The sequence below is a fragment of the Medicago sativa genome, chromosome 3, assembly GCF_051527215.1.
Source record: "Medicago sativa cultivar Bolivia chromosome 3, Bolivia_mono, whole genome shotgun sequence".
NCBI classification, from domain to species: domain Eukaryota; kingdom Viridiplantae; phylum Streptophyta; class Magnoliopsida; order Fabales; family Fabaceae; genus Medicago; species Medicago sativa.
Window position 1 is genome coordinate 64,558,817 of NC_140751.1, and position 19,724 is coordinate 64,578,540.

A 19,724-nucleotide genomic window follows, 5' to 3' on the forward strand; every position below is an offset into this window, starting at 1 on the left:
TATTTTTGAACAAATCTGTCCATTTTTTTAAAAAAGATATACACATGGCCTTAATTTTTAAATTACGGTGCTAAATTAAAAGAATAAGTAATTGAATTGGCTTGTTTTAAGTTAAACGACTAAACTGTTATTTCAAAATTTGACATAATAAGTAAATGTTTGATATCATTGTGGTTTACCGCAATTTCGACATAATAACTGTGTGATACTATGCATCAACTATATGTCTGGTTTCACCATGATACTATGCATTTTGGTTTTATAAATGATCCTAACTTTAAGCTAAAATTTGTGTGTTTGATTTAGCCAATATTTGGTTTGGCATAAGAGTTATAATTCTCGCGTCCCAATATACAAACCGATGTGAAGCTCCACATAGGCTCTGTTTGGTAAACCCAAAAAAAGAGCTTTTAACTCTTAGCTTTTAGCTTATAAGCTCATTTGACAAAATAGTAGCTTCTTAATGGACGCACACTAATTTTCTACCTTTTCACCGCTAAAGCAAACATAGCATTAATAGTGGATAATCGAGTAAATAGGCAATTACCCCCTGAAATTATAAGTTTCGTCAATTACCCCCTTGAAATTAACAAAACTTCAATTATCCCCCTGAAATTGCACAACGTTAATCAATTTACCCCCTCCGTCAAATTTTTCTGTTAGTCAGCATAACGTTTTGCAAATACCCCCCTGAAGTTTTGCATTTATGTGCAAAATGCCCCATGAACTTGAAAATTTATAGTTTTTTTCTTATCCTTAAAAGTGACTGCATTATCACTTGATTGTGGAGCATATTAGCTAAATTTTGACGGTATTATAATAGTCATTCTTTTGAAGGAAAACACAAAATTTGATGGGAATGGTGAATGGCCACACGAGCCTCATGGTCCTTCCTATAATTGCCTCTTTGAAAACTGTTATGAGTGTTATGCATTGCTCAGCTCATGTTTCGGATAGAGACCTCCAAATATCCCATCATGCTTTAGGTGTTTAACATGCCTTCAATATATCAGGGAAGAACTTGATTATGTGACATTTAACAATGGAAGATGCTTTGATTTAGATCACATTGGGAGTTTCCAACACTTTACAGGAATCAAAAGTGGTTATGTTATGTTTGTTAAGGGTTCAAAACCAATGCTCTGTTTGGATTCAATTCTTTGTAAGAGAAATACCTATTGCTTTCACTTGCATAATATTTCTATAATTTTTCCTTGCTTATGTGGGCATACATGCTAATTTGTTGAATGAACCCACTTTGTATTCCACTCTATGCCGATAATGCAGTCACTTAAGGATAAGAAGAAAAAAAAAAATCAAATTCAGGGGGCATTTTGCACATAAGTGCAAAACTTCAGGGGGGTATTTGCAAAACGTCATGTTGACTAACAGAAAAATTTGACGGAGGGGGTAAATTGATTAACGTTGTGCAATTTCAGGGGGGTAATTGAAGTTTTGTTAATTTCAAGAAGGTAATTGACGAAAATTACAATTTCGGAGGGGTAATTGCCTATTTACTCGAGGATAATCACCATTGCCCATTTAGAGCTCTTCCACTGTGATTTTTGAATCTCTAATATGCATGTTTTGATTTATCATGATTTTTATATTTTCCAAACATAAACTCCATACCTTTGAATTTAATATTAAGTACACTTTTACATGAGTGCTTCCAAATATAATTCATTTCACAGAAACGTAACATCCCGACCTAAGAACGATTAATCTAGAGGACCGGTTCCACCATAAACATAATTAAAGTCATAACTCATCAATGTCATGTATGAACCGACTCGACATAAAAATTTGTATGATAAGAGAAATCAAATCTAAAACCTTCAACAATAAAAAAACACATTCCGAAGTCCTAAACTTACACTATCACACCTCCTTTTGAAGTATAAATACAACTCACTTTGTGTCACCACATAATCAATATAAATGATTTACTCCGATAAATACAAAATTCGTACAAATAAAAAAAGATTATGTGAGATAATTGAGTAACATATTTAATTTGAAATGTCCCCTACCCACGTCAGCAAAGCAACCCTTCACCATTCTCTCAGTCTGAATTCTTTCATTCATTCAGCTATGCTTTTATACGTCCCATCACCAATCTCTCTCTTTCTCTCTCTCTAATACAAAATTCTCATTTTTTTTTTTCTTCCTTTTTTTCTTTCTCACTCTCAAAACCCCTAAACGCTCCCTTCTTCACACCAAAACCAGAAAAAGAAACCCTTTCCCCGTGAAACACAAAAACCACTCTCATTTACAACAACACAACTCTACCATTTCACACCACAAGCAAAAAATCACAAAAAGCTTATAAATTAGATACCCTAATTTAATACCACCTTCTACATATTCTCCACCATCATGGATCCATCTTCTGAGGGAGCAGGAGCCCCCTCAGAACAACTTCCATCGTCAACAACAACGACAACAACTTCTCCTCCTCCGGTTATCGTACAACCGGAGGGATCTTCACCAGCACCACCACCAGCACCACCAAGCCGTTACGAATCACAAAAACGTCGAGACTGGAACACTTTCTTACAATACCTACAAAACCACAAGCCACCATTGACACTTGTACGATGCAGTGGAGCACACGTGATCGAGTTTTTAAAATATCTTGATCAGTTTGGGAAGACTAAAGTTCATTTATCCGGGTGTCCGTATTTTGGACACCCGAATCCACCTGCTCCCTGCGCCTGTCCTTTAAAACAGGCATGGGGGAGTTTGGACGCGTTGATCGGAAGACTCAGAGCGGCCTACGAAGAAAACGGAGGCCGTCCTGAGTCTAATCCGTTCGGTGCTAAAGCTGTGAGAATTTACCTGAGGGAAGTAAGGGAAGGACAGGCTAAAGCTAGAGGGATTCCTTATGAGAAGAAGAAAAGGAAGAGACCTGCAGTGACGGTTGCAGCTGTGGGTAGTAGTAGTGGTGGTGGTGGGAATGATGATGGTGGTGGTGGTGGTGGTAACGGTGGTGCAGGTGATATTGGTGGTAGTGGTGGTGCTACAACTTCTACAACTGATTTTAGTACTGCCACCACTACCACAGTATAGTAATTTTAAATTTTATTATATTTATTTTCCTCATTTTTTATTTTATTTTATTTTATGTTTTTAGTTTTAATTCTAAGAAAATTAAATGTGATTAAAGGTTATTATTAAGTTACATATTTATCATTAATATTATTATGCCTATTTTTCATCAACAAAATTTAGGTGTATATATATTATTATTGTTTGATTCTGTATGTCTCTTAGCTCAATTCTCATGATCATTCCATGTATCAGATATATCTTGAGCAAGCTGGCATTTAGTAAGATTCTTAATAATTATTCCCTATTAATTTTCTTTAGATGCTATTGGTTTTTCATTTAATATCTTTGCTCCTATTTTGTTTCTTGTTGTTTTGGTTTTGTTATGAAGAAGGAGTGAATGTTAATTGTTTTGAATACCTCAATGCACTATGGTAAATCTATATATATCATTATATGATATGAATCCTTATTAATATTGTTATTATTGTTGGAACTTGTTATAAGAATAAGCTTACTGTCAGAATAAAATACTCCAAGAGCATTTTTCATGTTCATTTTTTTAAATTCATATTCTTTGTTTTTCTTGCTGGTTTTGGGTTTATTGTTAGGGTGGAAGGGTGAGTTCAAATACTTACTATTTTTTTTAAAATTAAAATATATTATAACACTCTTATTTAAGCATAATGAGTAAGCTAAAAAAATGTTTGTTAATTTGTATACATTAATTTTTATGAGATGTATACATTCTATTCTCATTATGTAATTAGCAAGCATATCATTACTCCTCTTCTTTCATAATGACATTTCATATTAATTTTGTCTTCACATGGAGAAGCTCCCTTGGTGTGAACTTTGATGTATATCAATTAATTTGTTGAAATTTAAACAATGGAAAGAAATATCACAATGATATGTCTTTATCTGTGATTGTCATTCTTACAAAACAGTATATCTAGACTAGGGTATAATGACCCTTCCATAATCATGATTATGATCATAATTATTTTTAAAAGATAGATAATCATAGTTAATTATACCCCTTCCTCTCTGTCTGTTTTAGTGGTGATGCTGCTAATAAAAGAAGTGTAGCAACACAAAACAAGTCAATAAGAAGATCTAACTCTTCAAATTGAGTACTATTCATATGGTCCCCGGGGCATTTTCTGAATCTGCTGGCCTCAATCTATAAGCAATGATAAAAACACACGTGCACTAGTTTATCATTTCTCAAAACTTTTTATTTTCCACATCTGTTTCAGGTGCCCTTTTCTTACATCTTTGTTCTAAGATGTTGTTTTTGTTCTATGATTTTGTTTTCTGAGTTTTCAAATTTGGCTTATTTTCTTATTTGTCTTTGGCCTAGTTAGGTTTTAACATTTTTATAGACAAATGTTAATGGTTAATTCGTTTAACAAATTATATATCATATCCTAAACGTAACTCTTACATAATATTTCGTCATCTCACTCAGACAATGACTACAAATTTAAGAATTAGTTTAGTTTATATTTAGATTCACAGTCTGAACAGCAGGTCACGATGACCTATCACAATTTTAACAAAAATGACATCTTAAGGTGTTAACAAAATCCCGATCTCATCGTGATTTTGTTAAACTCAGTCCTAGTGTAAATCTACACTTAATTTAACCCTATTAGTATTCACCACCATTGTTTCTCTCTCCTATGATACCTATAATTGACATATCTTTCCGTGACAACAACACCTACTAAAAGATAAGTAGCCTACAAGCATCAAAGAAAAATAAAGTGATGCCTTGTGATTGCTACTCATATTTTATTTGGGTAACCACCACCTAAGTGTGAAAAGGATTAACAACCAACCGTAGCCCTTATTACATTCTATATTTTTGTATTAATCATTTGTATTATTATAACTAGGATACAATTATGTTCTATTTGTTATTATAGCAAAGACCCACCAGTTCCCTCCAAAACAAAACTAAATTCCACAAATTTCAATTGAGAATATTTTTGGACCCATATTTCCACTAAAATCATGATTCATCTACTCATGATAATGTATCGAAATTATTTCTTTGTATTGCTTTCTTGTTTGGTACTTCTTTTTCTGGCATTATTTTTCAACTTCTCTCTCCATAAAAGAAATATTCATATTTAACAAGAACTTTCGCTTTCTGGCCTTTTCTAGATCCACATAATTTCGTATGGGGAACTTTATTTTCTCACTTTATTTTTTGTTTTTTCTTTATTATGTGCGGTGGCCACTTTAACCATTTCGATCACTAGAGAAGTCAAAAAGGAAAAAATATTTTATATAACCCTCCATAAACAAATTAATGAAAAAACAGTGATTACATTCGATTACTTAATATTCTTGTTTACATGTCAACGTTGTATATGAGAATGAATCCTCTTATGTATAATTTTTTGGGTAAAACAAAGGCATCATTCGCATGTAACTGTGGAGACTAGTTTCATTGACTTACTGACATCTATTTAAGGGATTGATATCTCTCAACAAATGTGTTTTTGTATGCGTCGGTCAAGCATCAAAACTTGAACCAAATTGTAAAGGGATCCAAATATCTACCATTTGTGCATCCTATTATGTACAATTTATACATGAGAGAGTTAAGTGTGATCTCTCATCATTCATCAAGAGAGAGAAACGCGTGAAAATTTAGATAAAATGAATTTGAATGATGACAGTTTAATAGATCACATTTTTCATTTTCATGTGTAATTTACATGAGCTAAACTATTCCCTCTACTCCTTAATCCGCAGGAAATTAACAAATTTCTAGTGGTGATCGATGGTCCAAAAAATGTTGATTTAACTATTAAATTCAAAATATTAATCTTGAGATTATAATGTCCAATTTTGATCAAACGAATATTAATCTGTCACTACAAAAAAAAATCCACATTCCAATTTTTATTTTTTTACCTGTTATGTGGCATTCCAGTTTTACCGTCATTAATATATCGTACGACGAGATATGAAGTGCACTAAGTTTGGTATTTTTGTTTTTAAGCCTTTATTATTTATTATTTATGTCTTGAGATACTGTTGCGTGGGACACGGAATTCTGAACAGAAATAAGTGCCAATGAGCAGTATCACAAGGTTGATAAGGGGAAGAGAATCCTACTTGAGTTCTGAGATTTTTCCTTATTTGTCGTCACATAAAATGGGAGTAGCAATATGTGCATTGGTTATTGCACATTATACTTCATTTATGAGGGGAGGGGAGTGGAGAGAGAGGGTTTTCTGGTGGGTAGGGTGGGAATAGTATTTTAGATTTAGGAGGGGACGTGGGGTTGATTTTTGCCTTATTCTTAATGCACCTGCTTCTTGTGATTCTCCTAGACAAACACCAATTTGAATAGTGTCGTTTATTAGCATTATGCTTTGGACAAAGAATATATATGTACTTGAGCTTTAATAGTATTTTAGATAGATATAAACCAAAACAATTCTGCATTGGTATATAAAAAGGTGATTATGTTCTCTAAGTACAACTCATATGGTAAAAATTGTAGGAACATCAAATATGTGTTGCGGAGTTGAATTAGCAATTTTATATTTCTTGACATTTTGTGTGTGTAAATTTCGCTGTTAAGTTGTCATTAGAACAAAGAAAATAACGATTATCCCTGCCTCAATGTCATTTTGACACTACAATTCTGATTATCATTCTTTAGCTGTCTCACTCTAATCGCACACCACTATACACCCTAAGACGCACTTCAATATATATTTCCTGTTTCGAATAACCTCTAGTGTTTTTGTTATCTTCACTTCAACCGCCATCCTTTGGATGAAAGATGCCTAGGCCGATGCAATAAATTTTTCTTTTTGAAAACTTGGTATCCAGCCTAAGAGCCGACTAATCCGAAGGGTCAAATTCCATCGTCCACTTGTAGGGGCCTATTTAAAGCTAGAGCATAGTTCTTTATGGACTTTGTCTACCGAAATTGGCACAAGTGAAAATCGACCATGAGACATTGAGATAAGCATACTCTAAGGTCCCAAGTCAACCGCTAGATCCCCAAATGGGTTACGGTGCAATAATTTATAATTGTAAGTGGTCCCTAAAGAAAAGAAAAAATATATTTTTTGTTTGTGAGTCTAAAGTGAAGGTTTTAGTGGTCTTACCCTTGAGTCGGCTTTGCTGATACCCCGATCACCATAATAATTGGGCGCCCCACTTTGAGACTAGCCATCTAAAATGTGTTTTGCTGCTTCATTCCAACAACAATAAAAACATGTTGGTTTTTTTCCCATGTTTTTTATTTTATTTAAAGGGTAATGTTAACAAGTGTCATGGGACACTCTAAGAATCCTAAATAAATTTAGTGAAAATTTCTCCTTTAGTGCACATTACAGTAATTACTCATTAAAGAGAAATTGATAAATAGAAGTGCATTTCAGTTAAACCATTAAAGTTAAAGTTAAATGTTTAGAAGAGTCTCAACATCTTCAAACAATCGACCATAACAAGAGGTATGTGCATTAAGGGTGCATTTAATCCATTTTCGGTTCTTTTTACAACCTTGAGAAATTCTAATGTCTAATTATTTGTGGACCAATACAAAAAGTCAAAATTACACTTAAGTTCTCCAGCCAGCCGACACTCATAGTCATATCATAAAATTCAGATTATTTTTATACCAATACAAATATACAATACACAAACACCTAAATTGAATACTATAGTACTGCTAAAAACCACAATTAATTGAAATTTGATGAAATTTATACATAGCTTTAGCCATAGCAAAAAGGAGGTCCAACCCATCCCACATGCCATTGTCTACAGTCACATAAATAAACGTAGAAAACAGTAACACTGTAGGGTATAGTGACCCAAACATACAACATTTTGAACCATATATTTTACGTCCACATTTTTTAAACAAAAATCGGTGCACTTGTTCATACAATTAATAGTAGTAGTACAAAAATGGATGGATTGTGACTTGTAAAATTGGAAAAGTTTTCTAGCTGAAAAAGGGCCCCTACAATATAGTACTACACTAAACTGTTGGAATTGAGTACCCTTGTTGTTACCTTTTGAATTGTGTAATTGATTTTTTGAAACTTGGGAAGAATCATCAATCATTAAATCTCAACAAATTTCTTTTTTCAATTGGTCAGTGAGATAATGTGGTGGCCTCATTAGATTTTGCTCTTTTTTTGCATATTTTGTGACAGTAAATTTTTGGATATATCTTTTGCGTGCAAAAATATGTCTGCATATACTTGGACCCTGCCTTTGTCTCTCTAAGGTTATGGTTTTTCCCCTCTTTCTATGGTCCATTATTTGAATGAGTATGGTATAGAGAAATATTTTGCACGGTGGGAGTGATGTTGAGCTAGAATAAAATATATAGTAGTGTATATATAGTGACGTTGAAACCATTAAGGGGACAAAGAAGTGAGAAAGCTTGTAAGAGATCAAGAAATCAGAGGACCAAATCCAATAATTGAAAGTGTGGAAAAAGTGTCCCCTATTATTAAGAGTGGGGTTAATCGTGTAGAGTGATTTTACTTGAACAATGATTCTTTAAAATCGGTGTCACACTTGACGGAAAAAAATATCCTAAAATATATGGTATTTCCTATTTTAAAATACAGTATTAATTATATTTTCTTTTGTCAAAAAAAGTAAGTATCCTAATTTTAATTAATATTATGTGCATAACATTCAAGTCATTATATTATCATAGGGTCAAAGAAATTTTTCCTTCTATATAATCCAACTTATGTAATCAAAAAGTTCATCATATCCATAAATGAAGTCTCTCAAGATCATTTGAAAGCCAATCTTCATGAAAGGGAAACTGTGTATATTGGATGGAAGAGACTTTCAGATGGTTGGATGAAACTCAATTGTGATGAAGCGTGTAAAGTTAAAGGGGTGCTTGCTGGGTGAGGCGGAATTTTATGTCAATCTAATGGAAGATGGATTAAGGGCTTTAGTCACAAAATTGGAGCTTGTGATGCTCCGCATGCTGAGATGTAGTGTCTTTATCTGGGGCTTGATATGGCTTGGAGTGAGGGTTTATCTCATATGATTGTTGAGAGTGACTCGAAAGTGCTTATTGATATGGTTACTAACAATTGTAAGATCAATGAAACCATCCCTTTTCTGGTTCGGCATATTCAGGAGATCCTTCATCGAGATTGGCATACTCAAGTTATTCACACTTGGTGGGAAGGCAACAGATGTGCTGACTGGCTGGCAAATTTTAGCCCTATCCTTAGATTTTTGGAATTTGTTTGTATTGGAGTCTCCACCTAGTGAACTTCAAAGACTTATTTTTGATGATATTTTTGGAACTTGCATGCTTAGGAATCTGCGTGTAACTTATTTTTTTTTTTCTTTTGAGCCTCAAGCCCTCTTTTGTACCAAAAAAAAGAGTTCCTTCTAAGAAGTTATCAAATTTTGTTTTTCATGCTCATTAAAAAAGCGGAATATATTAGCGTATCTACTACCTACCAAAGTTTATTTTCTATCATCTTTTTACCCATCTCTCTCTCACACACTCTAATATTGTCATTTATAATAATATCTTGTCCAGACGTACCACACAACCAAAACATCATCTTTATCTCTGTTACACTTATTTTGTTCTCGCATTGGTTCTTCACCATCCAATATTCTTTTCTATAACACAACATCGTTGATTTTATAGTTGACCCCTACCTTCAAACTTGAGTGGTACTTTCGTATCACATAAATCACTTAAGACTCTTCTGCCTTTCAACCACTCATCTTAAAATTTATTATTTACATTTGCTTTACTTTCTTCGTTGTGCTGTACAGACCCCAAATATTTAAATTGTGTAACCTGTGGTATGATATGTTCTCAAACTTTCACTTCTAAGGTAGAAATATTATGCCTTTTGCTAAAATTGCATTCCATATGTTATATCTTGTTTCTACTCAGGCGGAAGTTATACACTTCTAAGGCTTGTCTCATAGTCTCTAACTTTCCATTCAATTCCTCCCTCGACTTTCCAACCATGACTACATCATCTGCAAAAAAAATACATCTCATTGCTAGCTCTTGGATATGTTCCGTAAACACATCCAAAACTAAAGTAAAATTATAAGAGCTTAGAGTTGACTCTAAGTGCAATTCTATTATTATGGAAAATTTGATGATGATCCTATTGTGTGACCTCACATTAGTTGAAACCCTTTCATACATATCTAGACCAAAACTTAATTAAGTATTTCTCTAAAAATAAAAAACTTAATTAATTCACTTTAGTTTCATGTATTACTCAAAATATGAATGTTCTATCAGACACTCGAAATATGAATGTAGGTGGTATTGTTATTGTACTTTGTACCAGCTAGAATGTATCATCAGAGAATGACAACTAAATTGATTATTTACACCTATAATGTATGTCACGGGTCGTTATTATTGTAGGACTTTTTAATTAATAGATGTTGATAAAGAATCCTATGGTTCCTTCAAAAAAAAAAAAGAATCTGATGGTGTCATCCTATGAAATAATTTGCTTACTAAACAAAAGCGGGGTTGATTTATACGTTTCCTCAATCCATTGTCCAACTACACTTAATGAAATAATTCTATTTTATTTCATCAAAGATATGATATTCTTACTCATTAGTTTTTTAAAAGATGCTCTTCAATTATGGAATATGAATTCACAGTTCACACTAGCTTGGTACAATACTCTGTCATACATATCCCTCCTAAGACATTTTAGAGGTTTAGACTCCATTTTATATCACCGTTATCAGGATTTTAGTTTGCCGTAAATTTTTGTTGTTTTTCTTGCTTTGTCTTATACAACAATAAAAAAAATTCTTTGTTTTCATGTTGATTATTTTATCAACAATTAAATGCTTCATAGTCAAAATTTCAAGCAAGTACAGTCATACTCGGGACATATAAAAAAGTATAAGATATATTTCTCATTGATAGCATTGCTCAATACTTCTCTCAAAAAAAAAAAAAAAAGCATTGCTCAATACTATCTTAATCTTAATCTTAATCTTAATAATATACAAAGGAGGAACAATTTTTAGACCTCTAATCCTATGTGTCACATTCTTAAGCCATCCTTGCCAAATCATCATTTTCAAAAGTTCAAATTTTAACCACTTTTAGCATTCATGATCAAGAAACATCATTTTCATCATTTTTTCAAATTTTTAAAATCATTCTCATTCATTTTTACACAAGGAATTTGAAAATTATAATTTCCCTCCAAGAAGCAAGAAAATGGGGTCTGTTTTTAAGTAAAAAACAAAAGTCATTTTCAAAAAAGGCCCAAAAGCTATATGGCCCAGTTCTCTCACTCAACAAAAATGGCAAGGTGAAAAAGACTTCTCTTCCTCCCTTTTGCAGAAAGTCTGAATTGCAGCACCTTACATGGCTTTACAAAGCCAAATCCCTTTCCTTCTTCCTTTCTCCTTCACACTATGTTTCAAATTTCAATTTCCCTCTTTTATCACCAACTACTCTCTCTCTTCTTCTCAAAGAAGAGTCTCTCGCACCCTCCTCTCTCCTCCAATCTCTCTAGCACCACTCACTCTATATTTTTTGTCTCACCATTTCATCTCTCTCATTAATCTATTCTTTTATCTCATGAATCAATAGCTCTGATTTCTCTCAATCCTCACAAAACTCATCATCCAATCTTCTCTCCGCAAACCTCCTCTTCCGCCGATTTTCGCTATCCCTCCATCGCCACAATCACTCCGTCTCTCTTTCTCTCGATGGCGACAACATAATCAGGTCTCTATCTCTCTCTCTCTCTCTCTCTCTCTAAATTAAATTTTGTTTTTCTGAAAGACTGTATTTAATTTTTGTTTATGGGTTTTGTTATAGAAAGAGTTTTTGTTTGAGTTGTTGTGATGTGATGAAGTATAGTATTAATTTACTGGTTTAATTTAAAGTCATGAATGAAGAAAATGCATGTTGGAGGGGTTTATTAAACTGATTAATTTTTTTTTATGATAACCATGATTTGAAATTTGTTTCTTCACTCACAAATTCATATAAATTATTCAAGAAACAATAGTAAGTATCAAACTTTTATCTTCATTGGTTTTGTTCTTTTAGATTATTGAATGACAGATTGAAAATAATATAAATTTTTGTTTTTTGTGTAATATGTTGGATATATGAAAGCAATCTTAAAGGAGCAGGGGTGAAGTGTAACCAAAAAGGAGCAGGGGTGAAGTCCAATTTAGGGAAATCCTAAAATCCAGTGGTAACAATAGATATATATTGGATTCTGATTTTTATTTCTTTGTTGATTTCATAGATATTGATTTGTTTGCTATAACCATGTTAATTGTGTATCATTTCAGAAAACAACAAAGAATTGAAAATATCTTTTCAATATGTGGCTCAAGTAAACAGGTTAGATCCCTATCCCTATCCCTATCCCTATCTTTACAATTGATAAGCATTTATTTATCTGTTTTCATTTGTGTGTGATTTTGTATCAATGTGGTTAATGTCATAGTGTTATCTTCTTAGTATACATGTGTGAAAACAGTGAATTTGTTATACATAAAAAAAAAAACAGTGAATTTGTTACTATTGTTTTGTTGGTTGTTGTTTTTGTAGAAATTATATTAGTGGTGTCATTTTCTGGATTTCACTAATAATGGATTGTATTTGTCAAAAAAACTAATAATGGATTGTAATTGCTTGCTTGATGATCAGTTAGATTGCTTGACTGAGGCGAAGAAGGCCAAAAGACAGAAGCTGAATTTCAAAAAGGTTGATTTCATTTTATTCCACTTCAACCTCTTTTCTTATGTTTGTATTTTTTTAAATCCCTTTGTATTTTATTAAATCCCTTTGGCTACATGTTCATGTTTCTTCACTTCATTTTATAGATTTTTATCATTGGGTTGAGACCTTTGTTATCATTCAAATATGGGACATTATTGCATTTTGACATGCATATTAGATTCTTGACATACATCTTAGCTTTTATCATATATGGACTTTCTTCACATAAAAAGATATTGACATTTTCTTTGTTGTTAAAAAAAAAAAGATTGCCCAGTATAATATTATTCTGTTTTGAGTTCTATTTGGTAGTATTTCTCATCACAAGCTTAGTATTAATTCACTTAACAAGTTAACAAATTGATTTATATTGAAGGCCTTTGTAAATTGTTAAAGTCTTTTGATTCCTTTGGGTCTGTTTTGAGTTCTAATTGTTTGTCTTATATAACTTTGGGCCTGTTTGGTTTAATTGCATGATGTCCTTGCTTTTTGACTGTTGTGGTTCTATGAACTAAGGTAAGATCCTAAATTGTTGTTAGGCCTGTTTGGATTAGGCTTCTTATTTGTATGGATTAATTTCATGATGTCCTTGCTAAACTTTTAAACAAGCACTTCATAAGAAAGCATTGAATTTTATTGTTGTTGTTGTTGAATGCTATTTAACGTAACTTCAATCATAATTATGTAAGTTTTCTCCTTCCATCACTTTCCATTCATCCCTAAAATGTCTGCTCTCTAATTCATTTGATGGCTGATTGGAACAGTTTAGAGGCAATGGGGTATGATCACTACTTGGAGGTATACATATTTCCATTCTTCCAAATATATTGTGGATTCTTTCAATTGGTCTTTGCATTTGGTGTTCCTTTCATTGATTGTTTTTGTCATTTTTTGTAGTTTGTGTCAAATTGATAATGATGCTCAGCTTATAAGATTTGACTATACTTTTCTGTTATTGATGTCATTAATTCAATGATTCTTTATAGCTTAGGCAATTTGAGTCTCTATCCAATTTTCTATACCTCTAATTGACAAAACAAGTATCAGAACTCTTGCTTCAATGTTCACTTTTTAGCTCAGTTTTTTTCAATCTTGCAATATTGTTTTCTTTAAAAATGTTGCTTGAGGCTTCACTCATTCATGTCTTCTTGATCATTTTATTTTACTCATTGACATAGTTTTGACAGACTCAAGGTTCAACGAATACTAACAACAGATATCAAAAGAAATAGGTTAATAATCAGGAAATAGTTTTGGCCCTTTTTAATTTTTCTTGGTTCAATTACATGATATCACTCAACAGATTACAGGAATAGAAATACAATACTAACTTTGTCAAAATCCATGAAAGGATGTGACTCACCAATGAATTTTACCATGCCCAAAATAACATATGAGAAAATCAAAAGACATCAAGAAAAAGGTACAATTAACTACAAAAGGAGATTGACATATTAAGATCTACTTTTAGTTGGTAAATTCGAAAGGAGGGATCAATTCAGATATTGTTATTCATATTTGACCTACAAAATGTTCTATTAGTTAAATCCTTTTTCCTTTTAGAAATTTGTTTTACAATGAACTTGGGTTAGAGTTGAATTAGCTTTAGATAGATACTTGCAGTACCTTTGATTATTCTTTATATGATTTTTAATGTCTTATGATTGTTAATGTCTTAAATGATTGTTAATGTCTTATGTCTTATAAATGACATTGAATTGGTGTTTCCAAATTCATTATTACCTGCATTTTTCAATGGCTGATTTGGGGCAAAAAATTATTACCTTTTATCAAGCCTATGCAAATAAATTGCAAACTAAACTATAAATGTTTTCCTGTAGTGTGCAAAAGTCGTGGTAATGTAGCTGTGCAATTAACTGCAACTGAAGATGTGCAATTTGAAGGAACTTTTGTTTTTCCAATTAATTGTCATCTTATTAAGTTTTAGTTACACTGACCACAAGACATTGATTGCATTTTTTGGTTGGTATATATTTTAGGAATTTTAATCTTTGTAAATGATTACTATTCTTTAAAGGGTCATGTTAACTTGTGCTCTTAGGGCACCTGTTAAGCATTAATGTCATTTCATTAATGGTAAGAATTTATTGTAAAAAGATTATATTAAACATTTTGAGCAATAAATGAACACAATTTCCGATACATAATTTCTATTAGTGGAATTCTTAACATGTGCCCTAAGGGCACAAGTTAACATTTCCCTTCTTTAAATGATCATTATTAGCTCAATCCGAGTGTTTTGTGGGATCCAATTTTAAAGTGACTACTTTTGCAGTATTGGTTTCAACAGAAAAAATAGGTTTAATATATTTTTCTACTCCCCTACTGTTTTTTTATACAAAAGCATAACATTTCAAAAGTATGTTTAATATATCTTTGTTCAATTCCTTATTACATGGGGGACTACAAAGTTTTAAACATGAACTACACGCATGTATTAATTTTGTAAATGTCATTGAAGGGATGGTCTCAAGTAGCATTGCTATCATTGAATCGAAAGTTTTATATTTCTTAAAAGGCTTAATAGCACTTTTGGCCCCCTATGTTTGCAAAAATTGCGATTAAGGCCTCCTATCTTTGAAAACTACAAAACCGTCCCTTATGTTTCGTTTTCGTTGCAGTTTTGGCCCCCATGGTCATTTTTGACCTGGTCCACGCTGACATGGCACCCACATCACTTATGTGAGGGACCAAAATCGCAACTTTTGCAAACATAGGGGGCCAAAAGTGCTATTAAGCCTATTTTTTATTTTTTTAAATTCATTTTCTTTTTTTTCCATTTTTTTTTGTTTTGAAAAAATTAAAAAAAGAGGGAAAATTAATAAAAATTGAAAAAAAACTAAAATAATTTTAAAAAATTAATAAGAACGAAAACAAAAATCTGGAAAAAAAATTTCGCATAATATGTGTGTATATACATACCACATCATTAAATTATTTTAATAATAAAAAAACATTAAAAACTGAAAATCTTTTAAAAATAACAAAAAATCAGATTATTTTTTTAAAAAAATAAAAGATTGATTTTTTTAAATTTTAAAAATAACAAAAAATCAGATTATTTTTTTCGAAAAATAAAAGAAAAAAGCAGAAAAGACATTTAGATTTTTTTTCGAAATTTAAAAAATCAGAAAAAAGTTCGGATTTTTTTTCGAAATTTAGAAGATATTTAAAAATACTGGAATTTAATTTTCAAAATAAATAAAATGTTTAGATTTTTTTGCGAAATAAAAAAAACTGGAAAATATTTAAAATTTTAAAAATTTGGATATATATTTTTTTTAAATCCAATTACAATCGAAAAATTAAATTTTAAAAATCATATAATCTGAAGAAAAAAATTGATTTTAGTTTAATTAAAAATTTAGGAAAAAAATCTGAGAAGCTTGAATTACATAGGAATATTTTTGTAAAAAGAATTACTAATGCGTGTAAAATTTTAAAAAGTGTCTTATTTAAGAGACATTAAAATTTAAAAAGTGAGTACCTCAAGTTGCTCTTCCAATCTCTTTTGAACTAAAATTGATTTTTTTTCTTCAGATTATATGATTTTCAAAATTTAATTTTCATATTGTAATTGGATTTTAAAAAATATATATATCCAGATTTTTAAAATTTTAAATATTTTCCAGTTTTTTATTTCGCAAGAAAATCTAAATTTTTTATTTTGAAAATTAAATTCCATTATTTTTAAATATCTTCTAAATATCGAAAAAAATCCGAACTTTTTCTAATTTTTTAAATTTCGAAAAAAATAATCTGATTTTTGTTATTTTTAAAATTTAAAAAAATCAATCTTTTATTTTTTTAAAAAAATAATCTGATTTTTTGTTATTTTTAAAAGATTTTCAATTTTTAATGTTTTTTTTATTATTAAAATGATTTAATGATGTGGTATGTATATACACACATGTCATGCGAAATTTTTTTTTTTCAGATTTTTGTTTTCATTCTTAATAATTTTTCCAATTTTTTAAAATTTTTTCAGTATTTTTTTCATTATTTTCAATTTTTATTAATTTTCCCTCTTTTTTTAATTTTTTCAAAACAAAAAAAAATGGAAAAAAAAGAAAATGAATTAAAAAATAAAAAATAGGCTTAATATTACTTTTGGCCCCCTATTTTTGCCAAAGTTGCGATTTTGGCCCCTCACATAAGTGATGTGGGTGCCATGTCAGCGTGGACCAGGTCAAAAATGACCATAGGGGCCAAAACTGCAACGAAAACGAAACATAAGGGGCGGTTTTGTAGTTTTCAAAGATAGAGGGCCTTAATCGCAATTTTTGCAAACATAGGGGGCCAAAAGTGCTATTAAGTCTTCTTAAAAGCATGGGGGCTATCAGGTTTTATGTAGTCTGTGTTATCTATTATAAATATTGTTCAATCATTCTTTAATTTCTCGATTTACCTTCCCAAAAACAGGCTATAAGGCTTTATTTAGTCTGGGTTATTTGCCACATTTTTCAATCATCTCACACAAGTGTTTATTCATCAAAAAAAATTTAAGGCAAATGTTAACTTGTGCCCTCAAGGGCACATGTTAAGGAATTCATTATAGAAATATACATATCAACAGCCGTGTAGTCAATTTCTTAAAAGTTAAAATATTATGTTTTCCAATGCAAAGTTACTCTTTTTGGGTTCCTTAACATGTGCCCTTAGGGCACAAGTTAACATCACCCTTTTTTTTAATAGTGTGCTTATCTTCGTATATAAAATATTAAAGTCAATATCAACGGCGTTGCTTAAATTGCTCAGCTAACCCGTGAGTGAAATAACTTTATATCAAGCATTTCAAACAAAAAAGAGAGTGTGAACCTCTACTTTCTTCTTTGACTATCATTTGTCACCATCTCAATTCTTTACTACTCCCTCCGGTCCTATTTATAAGAGAAAGTTAGGTCAACAAAAGTTAATGTATCTGGACTGAATTTTTAACTAGATACATTAAATTTTGTTGACCCAAATTTCTCTTATAAATAGGACCGGAGGGAGTATAATATTATGTCATACATAAACATATATTTTTCAAAATTAAAACGTATGCCATCTTTAATTAATATGATTTGCAGAAAGCATCTTCTCTCACTACATACCAAATAACATCTTTCTTTTAAATTTAAACTAAAGCTTAAAAGGAATTGCAAATGCTTGCTTTTAAAATTTTCCGTGCGTATGTTATTTTATGGAGGGTTAATGAACTTTTGTTTTGAAGTGCTATATGATTTACTAGGAAGGCACTATGTTGAATGTTGGGTAAGAAGACTTGGTATATTGGTTAGTGTACAAGTGAAGTTAGGTGCATGAAAGGAGTTTATATACGAAGGACCAAATTCAATGTGCATTATTGTTTGAGAATCTATTTATGCTACTATCTTAATTTAGATTTACATATGTAGTGTTTCATCATTGGTGATGTAGATGTAACCCTCTTGCACTTCTTATACTACATGTTCATTAGGATAGACATGGTTACATTGAGATTGCACGATTGTCATATATCTTGAGATATTACACAATGAATCAACTCTATTGATTGGGATTAGATTTCCCTTTTTAAATGGAACAAAATTCCAAAACACGGGAGCATAAATATTTGATTTAAGTTTCTATTTCGTGAAGTATGAACTTTCATATTCCCAAAAAACATGGGTTTATAGGGCATCTATATTCTTAATATTTTAAATTAATGCGTGTCATTAAAAATATATTTTACTCCCTCCGTTTCAAAATGAGTGTCACTTTAACAAAAATAATTTGTTTCAAAATGAGTGTCATTCTCAATTTTCCATGTACTATTAATTACTTTTTCCAATAGTACCCTTAATTATTATTATGCACACAACTTCCAAAGTATCATTTTCTACTTTAATTTATAATGATGGGAAATGAACCAATAGTTAACAAAGTTATTTTAGTAAAAGTGTCATGTCTTTGGACAACATTATTCCATTTTTTAATATGTGTGTAACAACCTAAAACGACACTCATTTTGAAACGGGAGGAGTATAACAGAGTTCAAAAGCATTCCGTGCGTTGCACTTTAAATTTTATACCACTTATAAGTTTTATATGTATTTTAGGTTAAATTATATCATGGGTCCTTTAAATTTGAGGTTTGTAACATATTGATTTTTAAGTTATTTTGATCACACATAAGTCTTTTAAGTTAGTAAACATTTTCAATTTAGTCATTATGTTAACCAAACGTTACAAAAATGATGATGTGGCGGTTAAATGTATGATGTGACATGTATCCTCATCAAACATCTTAGAGGACTTATGTGTTAGAGAAAACCAAATTAACTTAAAGGACCAATCAGCTACAATTTTTTAGCTAAATGCCATGATTTTTGTTTGCCCATTCATTAGGATAATTTCAAAAATATCCCCCCAAGGAACACGGGAGGCTTAAGGAATCATCTTCCACGTAGTGTAGTTTGAATCAGTAGTAATGTTAAAGAAACAACTATTCTTATGGGTTCTATAAAAAAACTGTTCTTATGGGTAAACAAACCAGGCCTCAATTTCTTTAACCATTTACTTTTTAAATTTATCTTTTTAAACATAAACAAGATTATTAATAAATATGTTAATACTCACTCTTTGTTTATCCATCCATTAGGTTAATTTCAAAATTTGCTTCCAACAAACACCGGAGGCTTTTGGAATCTTCTCCTCATAGTGTATTTTGAATCAAAAGCATATATTATCTAGAAGTATTTGGAAAGTTGTAGATTGCAGGCATACAAGGTATGAATATATAGTTATTAAAAGGTGAATATTATAGGTTTAAGTCATCATTATGTAAGCTATACAAATTAAATAGATGTATCTTTCATTTATTTTGCAGATAATTTTGAGGCTA

The 19,724-nt window shown here is 31.1% G+C and overlaps 1 protein-coding gene and 1 long non-coding RNA gene across 2 annotated transcripts; both read left to right on the forward strand.

Moving 5' to 3' along the window:
- The first annotated feature begins 2,130 nt into the window (after nucleotides 1-2,130).
- Nucleotides 2,131-3,371, forward strand: LSH5 (LIGHT-DEPENDENT SHORT HYPOCOTYLS-like protein (DUF640)). Its single transcript, XM_085752927.1, has one exon. It carries the CDS (start codon nucleotides 2,380-2,382, stop codon nucleotides 3,070-3,072), a length of 693 nt encoding a protein of 230 aa, XP_085609053.1. The 5' UTR covers nucleotides 2,131-2,379; the 3' UTR covers nucleotides 3,073-3,371.
- Nucleotides 3,372-11,434: 8,063 nt separating this feature from the next.
- On the forward strand, nucleotides 11,435-14,998 carry LOC146939153 (uncharacterized). The gene is made up of 6 exons (XR_015031568.1): nucleotides 11,435-11,824; nucleotides 12,221-12,302; nucleotides 12,403-12,454; nucleotides 12,764-12,820; nucleotides 13,600-13,633; nucleotides 14,677-14,998. It is a non-coding gene; the product is annotated as an uncharacterized LOC146939153 (long non-coding RNA).
- Nucleotides 14,999-19,724: the final 4,726 nt, after the last annotated feature.

Bases quoted from the DNA above. Each gene is read 5' to 3' on its own strand.
- LSH5 (XM_085752927.1), top strand. From the start codon at position 2,380: ATGGATCCATCTTCTGAGGGAGCAGGAGCCCCCTCAGAACAACTTCCA.